The sequence below is a fragment of the Hyalella azteca genome, unplaced genomic scaffold (genome assembly GCF_000764305.2).
Source record: "Hyalella azteca isolate HAZT.00-mixed unplaced genomic scaffold, Hazt_2.0.2 contig8774, whole genome shotgun sequence".
NCBI classification, from domain to species: domain Eukaryota; kingdom Metazoa; phylum Arthropoda; class Malacostraca; order Amphipoda; family Hyalellidae; genus Hyalella; species Hyalella azteca.
In genome coordinates this window covers 1,250,965-1,276,384 of record NW_025938859.1, presented here as the reverse complement: position 1 = coordinate 1,276,384, position 25,420 = coordinate 1,250,965, and the positions used below count along the sequence as shown (strand labels likewise).

The window sequence follows — 25,420 nt, the reverse complement described above, 5'->3', positions numbered from 1 at the left end:
TGCTTGGGTGCTCAAATGTAGCTCTCACAGGCGCCGGAACTGCGCGCTACATCGCGTAGTTCAGGTGGCTATGAGCTCGTATGCTTGGGTGCTCAAATGTAGCTCTCACAGCCATTGGAACTACGCGCTACAACACATAGTTACAATCGTAGCATGTAGATCAATACGGCGCATCAGCCATATCGATCGTAAATCGCGATTTATGGAGAAGCATAATTGGCGACCGGTGTCCAGTCTAGTCTGGAAAAGTCCTATTTTTGTCTGAAATATCGCGGCTCTAATATCATATAATTTCAGTAGGTATGAAATCTCACGGCTCGAATGTCATAAATTTTTGTTTGATTAAAAAATCGCGGTTTGCACTTCGCAAACATGTCATTTCATAAAATTTTCAACTTCCGCAATCCGCATTGCTTTACCATTTCCGCCAAAAATATCTTGCAGAAAAAACATAAACATCGTAATGTAAACAAATAAACAAAACGTTTGTTGAAGATCGCACATAGTTGCGGTCATGTCAAAGCGGTCAGACTGTATATTAACACGTGCTGAACTTACAGTAAAGACAAATTTTATTGTTGCCGTTTGACTGTTTAAGGGTAAAATTAGAGATTTGGGGTAACACGTGCATAAACTTTGTAAATAAATTCGCATTCGCACCTCGTAAATGGCTTTTCATGGCCGAGATATGGAATTCACGGCTCGGTGAAATAGAATCACGGCTCGTAGAAGTAACTAGTAAGGGTCCTAAGGCCCAGTAACAGTAAGGGGACATTTTGACAACTTTTTATTGGTGTACCTACTAGGCTACTAGTGACTTTAATGTTTAATTAATTAATTTAATTTTAAAATAATTTCTCATTTGTATCACTAAACTTTTCATATCTATATTCAGTATGAGACTCATAATCACTCATTTTTCACTTTTCACTCACTTTTCTGTATGACTCATAATCACTCATTTCAGAAATTTTGTTATTCAAAAATCAGAACTGAGGTAAAGTAAACGCGGTATATTCCGACAAAAAAATCACCGTATGCGCAACTCGAGTTCTGTTTGCTTTATGTCACTCTCAAAACACTGCGCTTCGCGCCAGCAACGATGAAACGTCACAAACTGTTACCATATTCATTTAAAAGCTTTCAGAATGCAAACCTGCAAAATTCATATATTCCGGCGCTGAGTGTGACTAAATTTGGCATTTTGTGAGACTAATTTTGGCCACGCTTCAAACTACTAATTCGTAATTCCAACCCTCATGTGTTCAAATTCCGATCTCTGTGTGAGCTGTATTGGAATAGGACACAGCTCTGAATTAGAACAGTAATGAATATTGAACACTACTTAATTAGGCTTTTAATTGAGAGCTATTAAGTTTTTAATTAGGAAAATTTTAAGTTTTGCGAGCTGTGTGTATCTAATTCCAAGCTGTGTCAGAATTAGTTTTTATGCGTCTAAAACCGTCTCTTAACTTAATCATCTATTAATTTATTTACCACTTGAAATTAGCAATTACAAGTATACTTAAAAGATTTCTAATATATTCACAGACTTATTTAAAAGTCTCAAACCACAATATTCTTTCTACACAAACAGTTTATCACTGTTTGGTAGAGCAAGGTCAACTATCAACTTTGACACGTTTTTTGATGTTCTCACTGGGTGACTTGCACTGTCTCTCTTTGAATCTCAACATTTTCCTGCCAGATGGCCCAGACCTAGTGTTTTGGCAATAGTATGGCACGCAATAGTATGACCTCACTATTTCAACCATCAATGAATGCGTGGAACTAAGACAAAGCTTAATATAAAGGAAAAAAGTTGAGAAGTGTCGGAATTACCCACGATGTCGGAATATACCGCGTTTACCCTGTTTGGAATTATTGCCTTGATTCATACCACTCTCACTCTCCAAATTATTGAAAAAGTTTTTGTTATATCTATAAAGATTTGTTGAAAAATCTCATTTCATTTTTCAGTGCTGCAGTAAAAAAAAACTGGAATCATCATGCCTTCATCTGAGATTAGTTTGCTGCTGGGTGAGTTCCTTACTAAAACTTATTCTTATCAATCTAAACTTTGTTTTAATAGTTGATATATTTTTACATTGCATCCAAATTGTATGAAATAAATTATTCATTTAGTTCATCTGACAGCTTTTCCCAAGGATTTCTGTTTAATTCAAAGTCTGTCACCAGGAGCATCCCTATTTTTTTCCTAATATTTAATGAAATGAATACTTAATTTGTATGAATGGAATATGGTCCAAGATCATCAGAGATACATATACAGAACTCTAACTATTTATTTTTTGAAACTAGCTAATTTGGTACAATGTACTCATATTACCATTAGATATACATACTTTCAGGAGACCATTTTTCCTACTTACTAGTGAAATTTTGTAGCTCCAAAGGGTAAAATTTTAATTACTTTTGGAATTTCACTGCCAAATTGTGCACTTTTCTTAATAATTAGGTAGGAAGTATATTATTCATCTAGCAGGAATCTCCCAGTTCTATAAATGACAGGAACTCTCTGGTCAGTTGACGCTCAAAAAGATGAGCTATTCCATGCAAGAATATTTTCATGGGGCTTAGGCTAACAGCCAAACACTCTGTGAATTTTTCCTCTTTTTGAGATTTAATGATTTGCAATTTTCTTCATAAAATTGAGGGATTTGTTTATAAAACCTATATAAACACTTGTTTATATAGGTTTTAACAATTTTTTGGTTTAAATTCAAATTTGTTTAAATTTAAATATTTGCAGAGAAGGCTACCAATTCTCTTCTGCTGGAGGTTGACATGCTGTCTACGATGCAGATCGTAGATGCTATTCGTCAGAATGATGTCAGGTCAGGCTTAAGTGCTGTGTAAGTAATTGCCTTTTTCCTCAACTGTTCTTTGAGTTGCCCTACTGTTCAGTAGTTGTTGTTTATAATGTATCTGGTGAAAACAATTTATTGTAGAAGTTCCTTGATGATATTTTAACCTATTTTGTGGGGGCCTATATCTATAAAATTCAGAACTTTAAACCTATGCATTGAACATCTTTTCATCTATGAGACATTGTCATGAAAGTGGCATTAGTTCTTTTAAATTGTTTGATGCAGATTTAACTTTCTCATTTGCTTGCTTCTTAATGTATGTTTGCAGTAATATTTCTAATTGTGTCCTTCAAACTGCAGTGCCAAGCAGGCAGTGCAGTGCATCTACGCCAGGCTGAAAGACAAGAATCCCAACGTGGTGCTTATGACGCTGCAGGTCAGTTTTTATTGTCCAGTCATCAGGTTATGTTGCTCTATGTGGTGCTTATGACGCTGCAGGTCAGTTTTTATTGTCCAGTCATCAGGTTATGCTGCCCTATGTGGTGCTTATGACGCTGCAGGTCAGTTTTTATTGCCCAGTCATCAGGTTATCTTGCCCAATGTCAAGACCAATTTAAAAAACTCTTCATTTGGCATGAAGGAGGCTCTACATTTTTTTTAAAGCATCAAATCAAATTTTAAATAATTTTTATGTTTTTAAATATATTTTTTGCCATATGTTTAATGTTGTCAATGATTTTAATCAATATTCATAATCTTGTAGCCTACCATTTAATCAAGATAGAAGATAAAATCATGTATGCAACTTGATGATCACTTGCACTTGTATATAAGTTCATCCTGTAAGAGTGGGCAGCAGTATTAAACTAGTGCATTCATTCATTACTTGTATTGAAAAATTCAAATATTGAGTTAATTGAATAACCTCATATGTGATCTCATTTATACATGCACATTTAAAAGTCATTGGTGTAGTTTGGCAGGAGTTGTTCTTTAATGCAGGTTTCATTGAAGACCAAAGAGTCTTATTTATTTCTTATTGACAATTTTCTTATTGTTTTTCTCTATTTGGTGAATTAGGCTTTTGATAGGAATTGAAAACTCAAATATCAGGTTTCCAAGGGACATTTTATTATAATTTAAAAATAATTTAATTGTCAATAATACTCTCTGGTCTTCAATAAAACCTTCATTTAATAGTCAATATATTTATTTGTATTAACACTTCAGGTTCTGGAAGCAGTAGTGAAGAACTGTGGTGAAGCAATCCACGTGGAAGTGTGCAGCCGCCCGTACTGTGAAGCGATGGAGGAGCTCATCCGCTCCAACACCAACGATGAGGTGCGCAGCGCAGCCTGCTTCCTGCTCGGCAGCTGGTGCAGCGCCTTCAAAGGCCAGCCTAAACTGCAGGCTGTGCAGGTCAGGGCTAGTGATGGCTCTTTATTTTGCATTATGTTTTCAAGATTGCAAAACACTTTTCTGTTTTATTTTTATACATTTCGTGTAATATATTAAAGCGTAAAGTGTTTTCAAGTATTGCCTACAGGACGTCAGTATAGGCTGGACACAGAAGACGGTGCTTATATCATTATTTGCAGGACCTGGCGAACATCCTGCAGGTCAAAGGATTCAACATCACGATGACTTATTGTTGTTGCAGGACCTGGCGAACATCCTGCAGGTCAAAGGCTTCAACATCACGATGACTTATTGTTGTTGCAGGACCTGGCGAACATCCTGCAGGTCAAAGGCTTCAACATCACGATGACTTATTGTTGTTGCAGGACCTGGCGAACATCCTGCAGGTCAAGGGCTTCAACATCACGATGAACAACGAGGCGGCTGCTCTGTACTCCTCCGACGCCGCCCCGAACTGGGTTGAGGCTGACTGCTGCTACCGCTGCCGCAGCACCTTCACACTTATTAAGCGCAAGGTATTTCTACACATTATTTATTTTTATTTGGTTAACCATCGTCTCTTGAACAATAAATCGTGTCTTGAATGGTTTTCACACTTATTAAACGCAAGGTATTTCTACTAATTATTTATTTTTATTTAATTAACCACCGTCTCTTGAACAATAAATCGTGTCTTGAATGGTGAATTCAAGATAATAGAAGTTGTTAATTAATGAGTCTCATCTTAACAACTAATAATGAGCCTCATGGTTGTTATTAATGAGCCTCATATTAACAACTAATAATGAGCCTCATGTTTGTTATTAATGATCTTCATGTTCTCAGCACCACTGCCGCGCGTGTGGCCAGATCTTCTGCCACGACTGCAGCAGCAAGTCCTCCATTATCCCCAAGTTCGGCATCGAGAAGGAGGTGCGAGTCTGCGTCAGCTGCTACCACGACATCAACACGTCAGTGACCGTCACTTGTTTACTGGTGCATGTCACTTGTTTATTAGGGCACCTCACTTGCTTGCTAATGCACGTGACTCCCTCTCTTATATGTTGCCAGCGCACGTCACTTGTTAGTGCACGTCTCTTGTTTGCTAGTGCACGTCACTCCTTTGCTTGTGCACGTCACTTGTTTGCCAGTATATGTGACTCCCTGTCATATGTTGCCAGTGCACGTCACTCCCTGTCTTATATGTTGCCAGTACACGTCACTCCCTCTCTTATATGTTGCCAGTGCACGTCACTCCCTCTCTTATATGTTGCCAGTACACGTCACTCCCTCTCTTATATGTTGCCAGTGCACGTCACTCCCTCTCTTATATGTTGCCAGTGCACGTCACTCCCTCTCTTATATGTTGCCAGTACACGTCACTCCCTCTCTTATATGTTGCCAGTGCACGTCACTCCCTGTCTTATATGTTGCCAGTACACGTCACTCCCTCTCTTATATGTTGCCAGTGCACGCTACTCCTTCTTTTGAGCACGTGATTTTTTCCATTTCATGTAAAATTGTTCTCTTTTTCCTAGTTTAAATCATTGTAAAATTCTATTTTTTAAATTTATTCAGCTTTCTCTTCTTCCCGACTTCAAATAAATCTTTGATTTATTCATCATCTCAAGAATTAATCCACATTGTTGTTCGTAATTTATCTACCAAGCTCAAAAGCAACGTATTTGAACTCTGCCCACCTAACTAACATCGAGTTTCTGGCTTGGAAACGCACAGAACCAATTTTTTTATGACAATAAATCTTTATAAGACCATTTCCCTGTTTTTTCATTCATTTCACGACGTCTGACTTGCTTTTTAAATCCAATACGCAACTGATAAAGCCTGACTAAACCTTCATACCTTTGTGTATGAAGACCATCATACCTTCATGTGTAGGTATGAACACGTTAATTTCTACACCTAAGCATTGTATGTAGGTACACGTGTTATGTGAGGTATGTACAAGTTTATTTATACTCCCGTATTGTATATATATGTATCATGTGAAGTTATGTACAAGTTTATTTGTACACCCAAGCATTGTATGTACCTACACATATTGTATAAAGGTATGAAGACGTTTATGTGCACACCCTAGTATTGTATGTACACGTATCATGTGAAGGTATGAACAAGTTTATGTGCACGCCCTAGCATTGTATGTACACATATTTCATACACATGTGTGTGTGTGTGTGTGTAGTTAAGCCTGCCTGTATTGAGACGTGTTTTACCCACACAGTCCCCAGAGCGGCAGGAGCAAGAGCAAGGACGACGCCACTGCCTCCAGTCCCGCCAAGGTCAGTTATTAATTCTACTACTCTACTAAAATTCTACTCTAATATTTATTAATTTTATTATGTATTTGTACACACAATTGTAATATAAAGACATATGTCAGCCCCGGCAAGGTGAGTTGCTACTCTAAACACGTTCAACAACGTTGAAAACGCGTTTATCAACGTTGAAAATATGACCTGTAACGTTGAAAACACGCTCAAAATTGTTGAAAATACGTTCAACAAGGTTATTTAAAGTTTAGATGCTTGGTGGCAAGCTTATTTTCCTGAAATCGTAAGAAGCACCAGGACAGAAACAGTTCGTAGCGTGTCGAATTTACGAGAAAAACTCCTTTTTCTGAGTAATATAATGAATATGTTAATGGCGCCATACTGATCTTTGAGACGAATATATTTGTGGAGCAATATAAACAGAGTTGACGATTCATCATGATCTAATTTATGTTCATTTATCATGATCTATTGGTTGATGATTTATAATAGCCTAATCATTGATTATTCATCATAGTCTAATTGCTGATTAATCAGCATCGTCTAATTGTTTATTATTCATCATAGCCTAATCGATTATTATTCATCATGGTGTAATAGCTGACACATCATATACTAATATCGTATTATTAATCATATCTAATAGGTGATTATTATTCATATAGTCTAATATCATATTATTCATCATAGTCTAATAGCATATTACCCTTCATAGTCTTATAGCATATTATCCTTCATAGTCTAATAGCATATTATTCATATAGTCTAATATCATATTACCCATGACGGTGGCCCAGAAAGCCCCAGCAGGCAGCAGCAGCAGCAAGAGCAGCAGCACTGGGACCAGCAAGACTGAAGCAGAGCTGCAGGAGGAGGAAGAGCTGCAGCTCGCGCTAGCTCTGTCCCGCTCTGACGCTGAGAACAAGATCAACGAGGTTAATTACTTAATATTAATTCACATTAATTCATTCATTGTCCTAAAACTTGGTTTATTATTGTTGCCAAAACTGGAATGTTTAATGTAGAATTAATGTTAAGGCAGCTCGCACTGTCGCTCTTACGCTGAGAACAAGATCAACGAGGTTAATTACTCACTATTAATTCCATCATTATAGTAAAACTTGGTTGAAGAAGTATTTTTGTTGCTAAAATAGGAAAGTTAAATGTAGAATTGCTGCTAAGGCAGCTCGCACTGTCCCGCTCTGAAGCTAAGAAAAAGATCAAGAATGTCAGTTAATTGCATGGAAAATTTGCAAACACTTGATATTTATGGTAATGTCTGACTCTTGTGTTTATGGTAACGTCTGACTCTTGTATTTATGGTAATGTCCAACTCTTGTGTTTATGGTAACGCATAACTCTTGTATTTATGATAGCATCTAACTCTTTTATTTTACTTGCAGAAATTACGGCACACTTCCACCATGCTGGGGGGAGGGGGATGGCGTAACGGTGGGGGGGTGTCTGCTCCCCCACACTCCCCTTCTCCCCCACCCGCCGCCGCCCCCCCACCGAGCACCCAGGGGGAGACGGATGAGCTTGCCAAGTCAGGGGCTGGGGGATTTAGGGATGGCAATTCAGATGAAGCAATTCTTAATTCAATATATAATTGTTGAGCATCTAATTGAATTTTGAAGTTAATGAGTATTATCTTTATTTTGTTGCATTGGACGTTTTTACATTGTTAACGATAATTATAAATAAATTATTATTTAATTTCTTCTAGCTCAAAAATATGATTTTTTGCAGTTGATCGTTAGTATTCTTTTTATTTTGTTGCATTCGACGTTTTTACATTGTCAATGATAATTATAAATAAATTATTATTCAATTTTCTCTGGATCAAAAAATGATTTATAAATTAAATAAAATGAATAAAATATGATTTATTTTCCTAGTTAAAAAATATGATTTCTAATAATTTCTGTTCTGGTGTTCCAGTTAAGACAAGAAGGAACAATGCACAGGTCAATTGACACTTTCCTTCACTCAATTACTTCATTGTTCTGACAAATATTTTAGTTTCTTTTTAATTTTTTCTTTTATTAATAACTAATCCTATTCTCTATTTATTCATTTGCATAGGCAGCAATTTTTTATAGTTTTGATTGAAAAATGAGGGATCTGATTTATTTCCAGGTACCTAAACCGTTCACACTGGGAACAGCGTAAGCAACAGAACAACAGCAGCAACAAGAACAACAGCAACAAGAGCCGCTACTCAGCTGCTGACGAAGGCTCCACCGAGGACGTGGCTGCTGAGGGCGGGGCAATTAAAGAGCTCGCCTCCCCCACCTCACCCCCCGGCAAGAGGGAAGAGGTGGGCGTGTGATCAATAATGAACATAATAATGTTCATTATTAAACATTAACTTACTGTGATCAATAATGTATTAAAGATTAAATTACTGTGATCAATAATGTATTAAACATTAACTTACTGTGATCAATAATGTATTAAAGATTAAATTACTGTGATCAATAATGTATTAAACATTAAATTACTGTGATCAATAATGTATTTCACTCGGCAAGAGGGAAGAGGTGGGCGTGAGTTGTTCATACAGCTCGTCTCAATGTTATAGTGATAATCATGATGGATAATCATGCTTGATAATCGTGATTGATAATTATGACGGATAATCGTGATTCATAATTTGATTGATAATCATGATTGATGATAATCATTGATTGTTATTGCCTATCTTCATATTAGGAACGCTTACGTTACAGGCTCTGCATTACTTTTATGTTGATTGTTATTGTTTATCTTTATATTAGGAACGCTTACGTTACAGGCTCTGCATTATATTACGTTGATTATTATTGCCTGTCTTTATATTACGAACGCTTACGTTACAGGCACTGCAGACGAGCAACGAGGACGACATGAACGAGTTCGTGTCGACGTTCCGTGCGCAGCTGGACGTGTTCGTGAACCGTATGAAGAGCAACCAGTCGCGCGGCCGCCCCATCGCCCACGACACTTCAGTGCAGTCGCTCTTCATGAACCTCACCACCATGCATGAGCAGCTGCAGCAACACCTGCAGCAGCAGGAGGCTAAGCGAGGTTTGCATTTGTCACTAGCACTCTAGGAACCCAACAGATTAGCGCCCATCCTGCACCTGCAGGAGGCTAAGTGAGGTATTCTTGGTCACTAGCACTCTAGGAACCCAACAGATTAGCGCCCATCCTGCACCTGCAGGAGGCTAAGTGAGGTATTCTTGGTCACTAGCGCTCTAGGATCCCTTTAGATATAGCGCTCATCCTGCACCTGCAGGAGGCTAAGTGAGGTTATCCTTGGTCACTAGCGCTCTAGGAACCCTGCAGATGAAGCATTTACTATCCCGTTCACTGCATCAAACGTAGCCTAGTTTATCTCATTCATCGCTCCAGTTACATCCTTCCTTGACGCTTACACTTGCTTGATTAAATAATTGAGGTGTTGAGGTCAATTTAGGGATAAGTTGACTCGTTGTATTTTTAAATGATATAAAAAATACTTCAGTAGGTCAGGTTTGTCACTTTGCATTTATGGTTGAGTCTTAAAATTTCATACAAATCACAAAATGAGCAACCACGCAATGTTTGTTGAAACAACATAATGCTGATGAAGTCCTTACAGGCACACCTGCTGACTATCCCAATTAATCGTATGATATAGGCGCGCACCATCACGGATAACTGCAAAATTATTAGTCCTATATGTACCAATCTGTACCAATATGTCCCAAACTTGCATACTCAATATATGCCAATCTGTACCAATATGCCCCAATATGTCCCAATACGCGGGCAGTTTGGTACGAGCAACTGCAGGACAAACTCAATCAAACCCGCGACGCTCGCGCGGCTCTCGAGGCGCTCAGGGAGGACCATAGGGAGAGGAAGAGGAGGGAGAGGGAAGAGCAGCAGCGTGTGAGGTGAGAGGGAGGAGCAGCAGCGTGTGAGGTGAGAGGGAGGAGGGAGAGGGAGGAGCAGCAGCGTGTGAGGTGAGAGGGAGGAGGGAGAGGGAGGAGCAGCAGCGTGTGAGGTTAGTCATGCCCCATCACATTTATGTTAAGTTCAATTATAAAAAAATAATCCTAATACTTTTCCAAATTGATCGCTGCCGTGGCGCATGCAAAGATAGATGACGAAGATATTTTACGTTTGATTCCCAAGTGAATGAATCCTATTTTGTGAGTTACTTGCAACCGCTGGTAAAGGCCCTTTTCCACTACGGGACTGATTCTGAACTATTGAAACTGGCCTGAGACCAATAAGCCTCGTGGCTAGGCCTCAAAACTGGCGTGCGCGTTTCCACTACGCTCATGTGCTGGGATCGAGACTGAGTTCCATCTGGGCTACCGCTCTGCCTCGCTATGCATTTCAGTGCGTATATTGGAGCGACAGCAACACACAACCTTCTTGGACGGAAGTCACATGCAGTGACACTCCCGCATGCATGCGCGGCTCAATCATAGTCAAGATTGAACGGCGCTTGACTCCCCGTCGCGCCAGTCCCGATGGTCCGGACTGCCTCAGTCTGGACTGAAAAAGCCAGTTTTCCAGGCGTCAGTCGCGCAGAGTCTCACAGTGGAAACGGGCCGTAATGCAGAATCTATCTGAATTACCCCACGAATTTAAATAATTTGTGTTAGAGCAAAACGTTATGCGGCATAAAATATGGCAGAAGAAGATGAATTTCTTGATACTATAAATGTTGATATTTGCAGGCAGATCCAAATGATGCAGAAGCTGGAAGTGATGCGCAAGAAGAAGCAGGAATATCTGGAGTATCAACGCCAGCTGGCTGTGCATCGCATGGCGCAGACTGAACGCCAGCTCATGCATCAGCCACCGCCAGCCATACTGCCGGGTCAGCCACTCCCGCCAGCCATGGCTGCTCAGCCACCTCAGCCAGGTCTGACCACTCTATGATATTGTCATGTTTCCAATTAATTGAAATAGATTCCTAAATTCATTATTTTATATTATAATGGATATTTGAAGAGTTCACAAAAACTGTGCTCATGTTAATGCGATCGCTCTTATTTCAATTTGGTTTCATTTGATTTCCTACGTGTTTAATTATATAGTATACCTACCCTGATTGCTCAATAATGCAAGTATGTCAAGTTATACAACTGTTAACTTATAACAAGTCTTCTCTGCTATTAGATAATGAATTTTCATGTTAGAAACATTATTATTCACTCAAACTTGGTATAAATATGCACGCTATACAAACATCTTAAATATTCACGTTTGTAATTCATGAATTTTTTATAACAACAGGTCAGCCATTCTACAGCCAGCCGATGGCTGGGCCGCCTCACATGGCTGAGCCCCACATGGCTAGACCTCACATGGCTGAGCCCCACATGACGGGACCTCACATGGCTGCGGCCCCGCACATGGCTGGTGAGTTAATATGGACGGCGGTGATGAGCTCCTAGACACTTTATTTATAGACGCTTGATTTATAGGCTCTTTATTTATAGGCGTCTAATTTATAGGCTCTGTATTTGTAGACCCTATATTATAGACCTTTTATTTATAGACACTTTATTTATAGACCTTTTATTCATAGACCCTTTGTTTATTGTGTGATTTATTTATTCCCCCCTTTATTTATTTCATTTGTAAATCCTTCTTCCATGATGAGCTAGAAAGTGCTGAGCAGGAAGATGATAAAATTGCTTCTTCCTTTGCTCAATTTTCATGAATTTGTTTGTTGCTTTCTTTAACTTAGCAGACTATTTATAATCACTTTTTATAACGTAGCAGTCTATTTTATATTCTCGTTTAAAGTGTTCATTTGTCGACTTGCAAGAGATTTCTACCCGTACACACTTCACTCATCTTTTTGGACACATGCCCCATGTTGCCCACACGTCTCATGTTACTCACATGCTCGCATGTTGCAGGAGGTGTCACATATCCGAGCAACATGCCTGGCAACCCCTACATGCCCTACATGACTGCACATGGTCCTGGTGAGTTCATGTAGGTTATGTATACTCATCATACATTTTCATCATAGGCTACAGCTGTTGATGCTATTGCTGACTAAGCGCTTCTCACTCACTGCTAGGTGAGTTTTCAATTTTCCTAAGCATCTTTTCGACATATTCAGCTAAATCTTACTTCTATAAAATTTTATTTGTGCTTTTAGAAAAATGCCTCTTGTTTTTATTGCGTTTTTGATGAATTTTTTTTATGTATCTTAATGTTCCTATATATGCTACCTCTCATCCATTACCTTCTATATGTTAAATCATTTCATGAAGTTTCAGTTCATTGTCGGAATTTTCAAGTTATGATTTATTTATTTTTTTAATATATATTTTTTGCAACCTTTCACGGATTTTTGGAGTATGAAATTATTTGCGTCTCACAAGTCAAGCCTGCTTATAAATACGAAATCGATCCAAATTTGTGTTGCTTGACGTTTATAGCAGTTGATGTTGGAACACAACTCCTTGCGCAATTTTATTAAGTACATTTAAGCTCACAAATGCCGTAACTGCCATGGACTTCTCGTAAATTTTTCTCTGTGTATTATAATGGTTGTCATAGATTATGCTCCAAAATTCATTCTGAAACTTTCTTTAGATTCATTTCAAAGATCCATATGTATGTATATACCCTATATTCTTTGCATGACTGATTCTTAGCACCTCGTGCTTGTTTCCCATACATAATTTTTAAAATAGATTTATTTTTGTTTACTTCGCGTTGATTATTATATTTTTATCATTGTGCTGTTCACGTATTTATTTAAATTTTCATCTGTAATCTCACTTTCTTAATTTCTTGCGTCACGAGTCTTGAGCTGCTCTCCGGGTTCACGAGTGTATAATATCACACGTTATTTCTTTTATGTCAGTCTCGTTTCCTAGCTTGCAATTTTGCTGTCTGCCTGCATTATTTAAGGTTAATGTACCTCGCTGCTCACGTGTTTTTTATTCCACCATTTTAATCTTATCTTCTTTACATTCAGTATATTTCGCAGGTGCTAATGGCGGACAGCCGACGCCTGTGGGCTACCCTCATCAGCCAGGCCAACAGCCACTTCAGCCAGGCCAGCAGCCACTCCAGCCTGGTCAACAGCCATTTCAGCCAGGCCAACAGCCACTCCAGCCTGGCCAGCAGCCACTCCAGCCTGGCCAGCAGCCACTCCAGCCTGGCCCTCAGCCGCTTCAGCCTGGCCAGCAGCCACTCCAGCCAGGCCAACAGCCTCTCCAGCCTGGCCCACAACCTTTTCAGCCTGGTCCACAGCCTTTTCAGCCAAGTCACCTGCCACCTCAGCCACTTCAGCCACTGCCAGAAGAGCAACAGCAGCAGGCTGAACTGATATCGTTCGACTAATTAGACATATATTAGTTCTACTGTCACAACTAACTGAAAAAGGTCTTAACGTAGCGTCATGTTTACAGACATGAATGACTTAGTTGAATACAAAGTCTTCACCTAACATTATGTTTACCAACATGTACGAGTATACGCATGTTGTATATGTAGTGTAGACTTATCGTGTCTACAAACGTGTCTACTTGTCACGCTTGTCATAACGCTTTTATCAGCGATAGCTTCTTGTGGTAGTGAACGATTCATTATATTCCAAGTAGAGTTTATATGTTCCGCCTTTTTTGTAAAGAATTTATGAAAACTCCTCGCTTGCTTCCTCCTGGGAATTTATGCTCGGGGCTTGGAAAGAAACCTAATCAACCAAGGAGTCTACGATTTTTAAGGTGTTGAAATTAATGAAATATTTCGTAACTTATTCGGCCGCTCCAAATGAATATGATAAAAGTCAGCAAATCTGTTCCATAGAATTGAATTATTTGTTGTGTAATTTGTCATACGTGACAACCGCACTTTTATTTTTAGCTGCACTTCTATCACTACCGGACTTATTTTTTACCTGGTAAGTTTACTATGTGTACTTTACCTGTTACGGTCACTGTGTTGAGAGTGTAATTACACTATCTCTTATTATTTGTAGCGCCCAATCCTTTCTTTACTTGGATTATCTCTATTACCCTTCCAGTTGCTATATTATCTTGGTTATATACATGTATTATCTTTCCTATGCGTGGATCATATCTTTATCTCCTGTTATCTTCCGCTAGATGCTCGTCATATTCTTGTCTACATCAAAGAATAATTGATATGCAGGCTGCTACAGCGTCGTGTCGGGCATGGGTGCAGTAGCCACTCAAAATGTTAGTCGTACCTTCCGTAATGCAAACATGTTCTCTGTCTATTAATGGTGACATGAGCACGTAAAGGAATGACTATTTTTTTGTGGCTATGCAATTTCTCAATGCTAACTCGTAAGAAAAAAATCACTTTATTCATCAAATTTTAAATGCAAAAAGCGAATTAGAAAAAAAGCTATGCTGGCTATGCATCCTTATGAAGTTGGCTTCAATTATACTTCTGCCATGCCAATCTTTTATTTTTTCCTCCCTATTTTCATTTTGTCATAAGTTATCGTTTTCTGGATTTCGTTTATTCTTCATCTTCATTTCCTCTTTCTTTTGTTCAATTATCTTCGTTACCGTTGCAGCAGACGACTCGAGATGCTAGGACGTCGCTGTGTCCTCAGCGGCTGTAAATTTATTATACCCGTAAAACAAAATATAAAACTTGTCCATAACCGAGGCAGGACATCTTCTAGCGTCATGCCATGCTAGTTAAAATATTCTATTTTGTACGCCACGTGTATCCCTAGGCTAGGTCTATCTATTAGATTGGCTAGGTCTAGCGTTGCGGTTTTAGTTTGTGCGTTTGCAATGTATCCTGTCATTAACTGTACTCGCGTCGGTGGCAATGTATATGCCTTCATGCATATTCGCATTTATATTCTGACGTTAGCTTACCCAGAATACTAGGAGATTTTTTTTCTGTCTATAATTTATATCCTGGTGTTTCCTTGTGCAAAATTTCAGGGTATTTTCCTATCATTATTACCAGCTAATCATTATTAATTTTTTTGTGATACAAACTTGCAATGAGGAATGTGTGGTGCGAGACATGGAACTTCGTCCCGAGCAATACGTAGACTGCATCGATTAGTTCCTTCACTTACAGCCCATTGTTTTAACGTTTTTACAGGCATAAGTGCTTGTTGCTTCATATCTGTTTGTCAACTATACAAATTATAACCATTTACAGGATATATTTATTAAACCCTTCGACGTGAATGAAATCGAATTAATTTTTGCGTGGCACCTGAAAAGGTACTTACACAAAGCAGGCCATGGAAAAGTTTATGAGTTACAATTGAGGTATAAACGCCCTTGTTGAACTAGATTATTCGCCATTCAACAATAATTCGTGTTAAACTTTGCCTCGAAACTACAAAGATGTGCTAAATTCTTTCTTATTTATGAATAGCAAGGCATACACACAGCTCAACACAATGAACTCCTCATAGATGTATGGAGCAACATAAACGGAAAAATTACCAAAACGGTTCCTTATGTTTTCATGAAACGCATTCTGTACGCAATAATCAGCTCAATTACTGTCATAAACCGCGTAAATCAGGAATTAAAATATTCAGACACGAATTTAACTTCTTTATTCTCGACTATTGTTTCGATCTAAAATATAAAAGCTTAAACATCAACTGTGATAGTTTCATCTTCCTGAACACCTTTTATTTAACCTAAACCTAAACGTTTCCTTAGGGAACGCGTTCCTCCTTCACCACTCGAATTATTAGCAGCTCTGTTAGGAATAACATTTTAACTGCTATGAACAACACAAAAGCTGTCTCATAGTATCAACATGACAACATCCAGCAATGCAAGATGAAATTCTTCAAATTAATTCTAGTTGCAACTATAAATAGACAGGCTGTCTGGTTAAATAATTCTTCATTAGCCAACAACTTGACAAATAATTGTGAAAGAAGACTCCACATTTAATGTCGACAGCAAGAATTTTTTGCACAATCACATAAAATCTCGGCAAATCTTCAAGAATTTCGTCCTAGATGTGTCTCAATTCACTATCTATATACATGCTTCTCAATTTGTGTCGGTGCTTGCCTTCACTAAAAATTTGTGCATTCATTAAAACAGGTTGCATGGATACCATCGCATATTATTTGCTACGCTGCCTCGCCTGTAGCGAGTTGGATGAGCCAAAAATAAACATTGTTTTGGTCACTGATCCTTATACTGTACAACCTCTCTATTCCTATCAACACGGGGCATTTCAATTCCTACAATTACATTTAAAAATTCTGTACGATTATTTTCAGAGACTTATATTGCACCAGTGCAATGTACTAATTGCTACATAATTTCACACCCACTTATTCTCCCATTCACTTATTCTCTTGGTAAAACTAAAGGCAAATGCTATTTCACAGATATATATGCTATAGTGGCATGAATGTGGAATTTAAATATAAATCAGCATATTCATTATTCATTTTATAATACATTATCTATAGACTATAATAGATTTTTTAGATGTTGTAAGAGAGCCAAAGTTAACTGATGATTACTTGCAGTTCCAGAATATATTTGAAGAAAAATGGTAGATTCATGCATGTTGTTCACAACCGTTTGTAGCTGCACCTAGAAATTTGAGTGCATTTATATAGATACTTGATGCTGTTATTTTAAAGTATGACCGATTGCAAGACATGATAATTTTTGGACATTTTTGAAAAATTTTTACATCCAAGCACCAACTGCAATTTATTATTTTATCATTCATAATATATGTATAGATACGGTAACAATAGTCAAAATAATCAACATTCGATGAAATTAACCAAAAAAAATGTGAGAGGAAACAATTAATTTTTAAATATTTTATTAACATGAAGCAACAACATGAATTTTGGTGCATGAGCTACAGCATATGTTTATGGGCTCTTGTTCTAATTCAAGAGTGTGATGAGTGATACTATGTATGGTATGACAGGCATATTATAGGCAGATGTATCACAATACCATCGCCTTAATCTCGTGATCTCACACTTGGGGGCCATGGGAGTCTTGAGCCTTTTTGGGTAATGGTTTTCTGGGTTGTTGCTTATGAAAACTTGCCAACCATAGAGTGAAACTATGAGTGGAATGCTGATCTTAAAGGAGATTTTGGAGAAGGGCAAAGGTAAGAAAATTCTGGTGATTGAGAATTACTGCTGGGAGAAGATGATGATGGAGTTTCAACTTCAGGAACAAAAGCAGCATCAAAAGAAAATTTTGATGAACCTGCAGATGAGAATGCTTGTTCATCACCTCTCACACATGACATGCCATCATGATTTTCAAAACATTTACTACACATTTGCACAGACTTTTCACTTGCACAACATTTATCACTTGTCTCACTTGCTTCAAGAGAATTTTTGTTATCTTTAAAATTATCACTGTTAGGTAGAGGATTTTCCATCAAAGAAGATTTTCCATGACAGTTTTGACCCCCCATGGCGTCCAACAAAACCTCTTGATCAACTCTTTCCTCACTTGTGCTTTCAGAATTGATCTGTGGGCCATCATGAATTCTCACATGATTAGTCTGAACTCTAATGGGCAAAACAACAATTATAGCTAAGGAGCAATTATCACACATAACAGCTACTTCACTGTCAATCAAACTCAGCAGCTCTTCTTCAGTGATGCTGTAGCGACCACCACAGCGACACACATGGCTGTAGTTGGTAGTCTCTTCATCACAACTATAGTGCAGATCCTCTAGAAATAACTCTTCTGATATTGGGTACTGCTGATATAACTGCAAAAATATTGGTATTGCATTAGTCATTCACTTCAAGCAAAATTACAGGATTATGTGAAAGGAATTTGTTTTTATATAAAATACAACATTCAATGCTCTGGTTAAAAATTGTTTATACATACTAAATGGAAACAAATTCAATGTTATTAAATATTTCAACAATTTAGATGTGAATACCATGAAATCTCATACAAGCCTCTACATAAATTTGCAGTCTCCTTAATTCCATTCATCAAACACAAAGTATTGAGATTTCAACTCATCAGGTAACTACAAATCTTCATCTCTAATAAATAATGCTCCTAAATTGACTTCTCTAATAAATCCTTTTTAGCTACTTTGACTTTAGCTATAATTTATCAGGTTAAACTCAATGATAATTTAGATAATTGCACATGGAATGAATATGGCACACTAACCAGATCTCTTTTAAGCTGCAAATCATACTCAGCCCTCTGATGAGGATCAGCAAGCACTGTCCAAGCCTCCTGTAGTTGTGTAAACTTTTTGTGATCTCCTGCTGGTTTGTCAGGATGCAGCTTCAGCGCCAAGAGCTGGTACTGCTTACGCACCTCCATTTCTGTGGCCTCAGGTGCCACTTCCAAAACATCATAGTGACTCAGCATTTTAAACAATAATCCCTTTCACTTCAGAGAGAAAGTAACATTTTTTCATACTAGATTCATGCTTGTACCTTCCACTTTTACCTGTGTTGAAGAAAAAATGGTTATTATTATGTTAATACAAAATTCATCTAATAACTTATAATTCAAAATTTGGTAATTGCAATGCACATAACTAGTAATATGGGTATAGTTTAGTGGACTCGTTTTTTTTTTCATGAAAGTTCAATTGATAACCAGCAAATCCATTTTATTAACAAGTTTTTTTTGGTTTTCAGTTAAACAAAACAGAATGTTGTTAATAAAATGAATTCTTTCTTGCACAAAAGAATAACTGGTTGTCACATCAGTTCTCTATTTCTCCTAATTTCATAGTCATTTCATCCATTACCATAATATCATTGCAGCTAATGTCATAAATGAAAATTTGGGAACAAATTTATGTTAAGTCATATATACTGCACTGATAGGCTTCAGGATCACTGCCAATTTGTTATATTATCCAGAAGTTTCTTAAAATTGCAGGTAAAAATGATTGTTTCATGGGCATTTTCTGAAAATCATGGAAAAAGGCCATTTTTCTAATTTTTCATAAAAGAAATTAAAAAAGGCCATAAGAATGGACAAATTGGCTAGATTCACAGGCGTTTTCCCCAATTTACAAGCGGCTTGTGCCAAATTTTCCACTTGGGCCTAACATCAAGTCATTAACAGACTAAGTAAAAGGTAAGATGTCCCTTGACGGGGTTTGTCTGTAATGGTAAATTGATGAACAAGAAAGAAAGTCTAGTTGTTTCTAGTTTCATATTCATTTCATCTATTACCATACTATCATTATAGCTCATGTCATAAACGCAAAATTTAATAGAGAATTTAAAGAATCATGATCCCATGCACATCATTTTTTTCCATGATAAAAAATTGGGGAAAAGGCTATAGGAACATGTCAAATTAGCCAGATTCACAGGCATTTTTGTCCAATTCAATAATTGAATTCATGGGTGGCTTCTGCCTAATTTTACAATTAGGAATCAGTGGTCTAAATCTGTTGGTTTGAAAGCATACATTATCCAATAACCTTAAATTTCAGAAAAAAAAATTGAAATTATTGACAGTGATGAACCAAGTCTTGTATTTTATCTATTATTCTATAGAAAACCTTGCTAATGTTATAATTCTTAGTGAAGCTTATGTTCATGTAACAATATTACTATTTTTTGAGTAATTTTGTATTAATTTTTTTACCATTTCCATACATATTTTATTTTGAAGCATATGTAAAAACAAATTTGAATTATTAGGCAGAATTCTTCAAAAAAGGTTAAAAGAAATGATCATTACACAGGCTAATTAAAAAAATTACATGCAAAAATTTATTATTTTATATACATTTTACAGAAGTATTTAGGCAAAGGCCACCCATAGCCATTAGCAATAGGAGCAGGTAAAATCATCTATAAAGCATGGGTTCTTCTGTCTCATTTGTGATTTCATTATAATTTTCAGAATTCAGCCTTCTGCTGTTTTTTCTGTATTGCTCAAAACAAGTAACAAGTGCATAAGGGATCATAGTTATTTGAATTATCTACCCATAGTCCCACTGACCCACTCCCATTTTCCCAAACAACTAGAATTTCTTTCATGTTTATCAATGGATGAACCATATCAAGGGGCATCTTACCATTTACTTAGGTGTCTTAGTCTGTTAATGTAAGGTTCCAAATCCAATGAGGGGAATGAATGATAGATAGATGGGATCATAGGAGCTAAGAAAAGAAAAAGAATTTAACATTTTGATCCTGAAATTCCATCCCAAAGAATAAAGAATTTGATCCATCCTAAAGAATAAACTATGAAGCCTAATGAAGGAAATCTCGAAAATTATTCTAAAGAAAACATATCCCATTTCAAAATATGTTATAGTATTTACAAATATTTTACCAACTATGTCAGTTACCATAGTTCACAAGGAAAATTACAAATTTACCAAAAAATATGTTGCTTTACACTCTGAGACTGATACCTGGTAAAGTGGTAATTGCACAATAAATAAAAAATTTTCAAATCTTTATACTACTGAGGATTCCTGCTAACTGTCAAGTGCAGCATAGTTAGTGTTGACTCAGGTGGTTATTGATCCATTATCTGAATATTGGCTCAAGTCTTGACAAACCTCACTTTGATTTTGTTTAGGTAAACACTAAACTGTAAGTGAAGTGTAAAGTAAAGTAACGTAGATATATAAAGAAAAATACAACTTTCCTTTTGCCTTCATACACTGTTCTTATTGCACTCATTATATAATAACTCTATATATTTATATTAACTTTCCTTAAATGAAGTTATGCCTTCCATGAGCCAAACGCCATACCCAACGATTTGAGGGTCCAAATGAAAACAAAGGATCTCTCAATTCGTCGAAGCCTTTGTTGATTATTTTGAAGTTTATTCCGGTAGAGCGGAAAATCTGCAATAATCATGAGTTATGAAAAATACAATTATATTCCTTAAATTTGCATATATACAAATTACCAGCAATTTTATGCCTCATTGTTTGATTAGTTTTATCAGTGCTGATAAATAATCACCTTTTGGTAAATAGAGGCGTGTGTTACATTTCATAGTTATTTTAAACATAGGCTTACCTAAGAATAGATAGGCCTGGTAAGTAGAATTCTCCATAAATTATACCCTGAATTATATCAGAAGGTAGTTGTGACCTAATTTATAGGGTGGCAGTTGGCAACCTTTTAAATTGCGGACAGCGCGACAGGCAACGTAAAGTAAACGGAACAGTAGCAACCGAGCGGGCATGAGAGTAGGGTTGTAGTGTTTTTGTGTAATGAACTGTCTGGAATTGTTTCCACAACTGTGCTCTGTGGTTGATCCATCAAACGCTGTTATACTTGTTTCTTTTCCATTTAAATTTACGTCTTAATTAACCGTAGTATTGGCTCAAATGTCAACGTTACCGAAGTCTATTTTAATAGGCTATCATTCCCGTCTTGGCTCTGGTGTGTGGTGTCTTTTCTTTAGTTTACTGTTTCATCAAAAATGTCATGCCCAGCAGCCCATGCTGAGCGTGTTCATCAAGTGACAGCACGATTTTTTTTGTAGCAAATGGTCTTGTAGGAATAAGGAACATATGAGTTGCCACCCACTGAGGCTGTGGCTGACTGGCTGAGCAGTGACCAGTGTGCAGTCATTGCACTTTACTCAATGGTGTCTGGTCATCTATAAAAATGGTAAAAGACATATACCTAATTGTATCTGATAACCATACTTCACTACTGCAGTTAATAACTTTTTAGGTTCATTTACCATGTATGATAAGTAAGGAAAAGTATGGATTTTTCCACACTTACATATACAAGCAGCATAAATTAGCATATGATGGTTTAGACCGTTTAGTTTAGGTAGAACATAGTTTATGTTTGTAAAATATTCTTCTTCCTTTTTTTTGTCAATCAGGAATATTGGTCAAAATTTAATAAAAATCAAGAATGAAAATAATTGCTTCATGAGTTATTTTAAAAAATTGATGGATAAAACTGTGCTGTTTTTTCTATAATTTTCAAAAAGTAATTAGGCTAAATATTGTAGGTACTTAGAAATTATAGAAAATTAAAATTTTTCATTCATATTAAAACATGCTTATGAATGTATTTTAGACAACTTATAACTTTATTTTTAATGGGAGTTCAATGAGAATTCTATGTTTTATCTAAAGTGCGAATTATATAGCATGTAAATTTCATCTGGTATATTTTTAGCTAACATGCAGTACATTTTACTTACTTATATTTCTTAATGGCTTATTGTTGAACTGAGCTAAGAATAATTTACCCATTGTAAAGAATGTATTAGTTTTACTCCTTAGACTACAGGTACATGATCTTATGTTGGTAATATTGTCATATTCATATTGTATGCCCGATGCACTTCAATTCTGTGCCTCAATAATGCTGCCAGTTGCCTATTTCATTGTAAAATTGGCTAGACAATTCACAATGCCTTGCTTCTCTTGTATTGTTTGCCTTCTCATGGGCATGACAAGGATTATATTTCCTTGACTGCCTTATGCCTGTTTATGGTGAATTTAATTAATTACCTATTGATGAATTTAATTCTTCATTCTCATGATTGTTTATTACTGCCATAGAAGATACTTATCGTTGAATGCATCATAGTGTTTTGGCTTTAAGTACCCAACCTTATTTCTCATATCTCAAGTGAAGCCAATGTGTCACTTCATCTAATTAAATCTAGAAAAATATGGGGATGCAAATTTTCTGTTCAATGATTCAGTCACCATATATTTTGTGAGCTCTTGATTACATAATAGGGCTATCAATAAATTACTTGATTGCCTTACAATAAATATTTCACCTCATGATGATTAGAGTAATAAAGGAAAAATCTCAACAAGATCAGCATTTGAAATGCATTTTAATGATTTTCATTTGGTGTCGCTGTTTCTGTCTTCTCTGGACACCACCAAATTATAGTTTGCAATCATGAGAACAAAATAAAGGTATTGTGAGGGCATATACACTCGTATATTGTACGCTGATGTGAGGGTATATGCACTCGTATACCATATGCTGATGTGAGGGTATATACACTCATATATCATACGCTGATGTGAGGGCATATACACTCATACATCGTACGCCGATGTGAGGGTATATACACTCGTATATCGTGCGCTGATGTGAGGGTATATACACTCGTATACCATATGCTGATGTGAGGGTATATACACTCATATATTGTACGCTGATGTGAGGGTATATACACTCGTATATCGTACGCCGATGTGAGGGTATATACACTCGTATATCGTGCGCCGATGTGAGGGTATATACACTCGTATATCGTACGCCGATGTGAGGGTATATACACTCGTATATCGTGCGCCGATGTGAGGGCATATACACTCGTATACCATGCGCCGATGTGAGGGTATATACACTCGTATACCATGCGCCGATGTGAGGGTATATACACTCGTATATCGTACGCCGATGTGAGGGTATATACACTCGTATACCATGCGCCGGTGTGAGGGTATATACACTCGTATATCATGCGCCGGTGTGAGGGTATATACACTCGTATATCATGCGCCGAAAGAGAAGATACGTGAGCGTTAACGTGCGTGTTGGTAGCAGGTAGCTGGCGTTCAAGAGAAGATACGTGAGCGTTAACGTGCGTGTTGGTAGCAGGTAGCTGGCGTTCAAGAGAAGATACGTGAGCGTTAACGCGCGTGTCGGTAGCTGACGTTCAGGAGAAGATACGTGAGCTCAATATTGCCAAGTGCAAGAACGAAATGATAGCAAAAGTCCTCTATATTTCTGATTCGGATTTTCAGTCTGACACTTAGTTTAAATAATCACGCAATCTATCGGTTTAATTATAAATCTTCTTTAATATTATTTAGTAATAATAGCGATACTGACCATTTTTATTTTAACTTATGAAACATACTTATCCTAATTTGCGTAAATTCAAAATTCTGATCATAGCAGTCCGTGGTGTGCGTCTCGGATGCTGTACCATTACCCTGTATCGTACCGTGCTCTAGCATCACCATATAGTATATACCATATATATTCTACTCGTATGATGATCGTCATCACATCGACAGGTCTCCATTGTGGTGCGTGACGTGGCAGAGATGTCATTGTTGCCGTCCTTCCTGCCATTGTTAGGACTTGGTCCGTGACGCGGCTAAAGCAGGGCGCTGAGTTAAGATTCTCTTGGAAGTACGAGGTGTTTTATCATGAATTATGTCATCTGATGATTAAGAGTAATACTACTAAAGTGAAAGATGTAGATAATAGAAAATTATGCATGTGGGAACTATAATGGAGAAGAAATATATTTTTTCAAATCCTCGACTGGCTCTGCAATACGATCTCGCGAATATTTTAAGGGTTCATTGTCATTATAGGCTCGCTAAATTTCAAACTGATTTCAGCGTAAAGATCTTGCCGGCTGTCGGCTTAAAGCTCGAGTTAATTGTAACGGAAGCTTAAGAATTTAATTTTGGTTGGGTAATGAAATGTTTTCAGCAGTATTTATATGCAATTTAAGGTTCATATTCATAGCTAGCTTCATTTCATGTTCGTCTTACGAACATGAAATGAAAATTCAACTTTCTTACTCTCTATTCTTGTTATTCTATGTTGCAAAAAAGTACGCGTGAATTTGCACTATTAACGCGGATTCGAACTCGATGATTCTATTGTTCTCAGGTCAACATGATTAATTGGTGACCGTGCTTGTAAATATTATTGTCTTTTTTTTTCAGCTGCAACAACAGCAGTAATTGATAATTTCAGTACTGAATTACAATTTCATGGTAATTAAGTTCGACAAATTTGTTTGATCTATTTAGATGTGCGCTGGTGCTTCAATAGATTCTTAAAATTTAAATGTTGAAGATAGTCCAGCGATGATGAACAAGGGTACCGTCAGTGGCTACGTGCGATAAAGTTAAGTATTTCGTTTAAGA

General features: G+C 37.1%; 2 protein-coding genes across 2 annotated transcripts in view; one reads left to right on the top strand and one right to left on the bottom strand.

Annotated features, from left to right (window-relative positions):
- The window catches only part of LOC108676700 (hepatocyte growth factor-regulated tyrosine kinase substrate), a 17,734-nt gene extending 2,048 nt beyond the window's left edge, over nucleotides 1–15,686 (top strand). Inside the window, exons 2-17 of the mRNA XM_018164827.2 lie at nucleotides 1,981–2,040; nucleotides 2,774–2,858; nucleotides 3,192–3,267; nucleotides 4,062–4,250; nucleotides 4,616–4,765; nucleotides 5,076–5,200; nucleotides 6,475–6,532; nucleotides 7,321–7,458; nucleotides 7,927–8,069; nucleotides 8,663–8,843; nucleotides 9,385–9,592; nucleotides 10,323–10,446; nucleotides 11,242–11,429; nucleotides 11,804–11,929; nucleotides 12,436–12,504; nucleotides 13,512–15,686. Coding sequence (XP_018020316.1) covers nucleotides 2,010–2,040; nucleotides 2,774–2,858; nucleotides 3,192–3,267; nucleotides 4,062–4,250; nucleotides 4,616–4,765; nucleotides 5,076–5,200; nucleotides 6,475–6,532; nucleotides 7,321–7,458; nucleotides 7,927–8,069; nucleotides 8,663–8,843; nucleotides 9,385–9,592; nucleotides 10,323–10,446; nucleotides 11,242–11,429; nucleotides 11,804–11,929; nucleotides 12,436–12,504; nucleotides 13,512–13,879 — 2,259 coding nt within the window. The 5' untranslated portion in view covers nucleotides 1,981–2,009 and the 3' untranslated portion in view covers nucleotides 13,880–15,686. The remainder of the gene's footprint in view (nucleotides 1–1,980; nucleotides 2,041–2,773; nucleotides 2,859–3,191; nucleotides 3,268–4,061; nucleotides 4,251–4,615; nucleotides 4,766–5,075; nucleotides 5,201–6,474; nucleotides 6,533–7,320; nucleotides 7,459–7,926; nucleotides 8,070–8,662; nucleotides 8,844–9,384; nucleotides 9,593–10,322; nucleotides 10,447–11,241; nucleotides 11,430–11,803; nucleotides 11,930–12,435; nucleotides 12,505–13,511) is intronic.
- A 399-nt stretch (nucleotides 15,687–16,085) lies between these two features.
- LOC108676702 lies at nucleotides 16,086–18,982 on the bottom strand. The gene is made up of 2 exons (XM_018164829.2): nucleotides 18,697–18,982; nucleotides 16,086–18,274 (listed from the first exon to the last, which is right to left on the bottom strand). The coding sequence occupies exons 1-2, from the start codon at nucleotides 18,901–18,903 to the stop codon at nucleotides 17,603–17,605; spliced, it is 879 nt and encodes a 292-aa protein (XP_018020318.1). The 5' UTR covers nucleotides 18,904–18,982; the 3' UTR covers nucleotides 16,086–17,602.
- Between the last annotated feature and the right edge of the window lie 6,438 nt (nucleotides 18,983–25,420).

What these genes read in the sequence shown, in the direction of transcription:
- LOC108676702 (XM_018164829.2), bottom strand. Translation starts at nt 18,903, where the DNA reads ATGCTGAGTCACTATGATGTTTTGGAAGTGGCACCTGAGGCCACAGAA. An exon ending in TGCAGCTTAAAAGAGATCTG is followed by an intron (nt 18,275 to 18,696) that starts GTTAGTGTGCCA and finishes ATATTTTTGCAG; the next exon opens with TTATATCAGCAGTACCCAAT.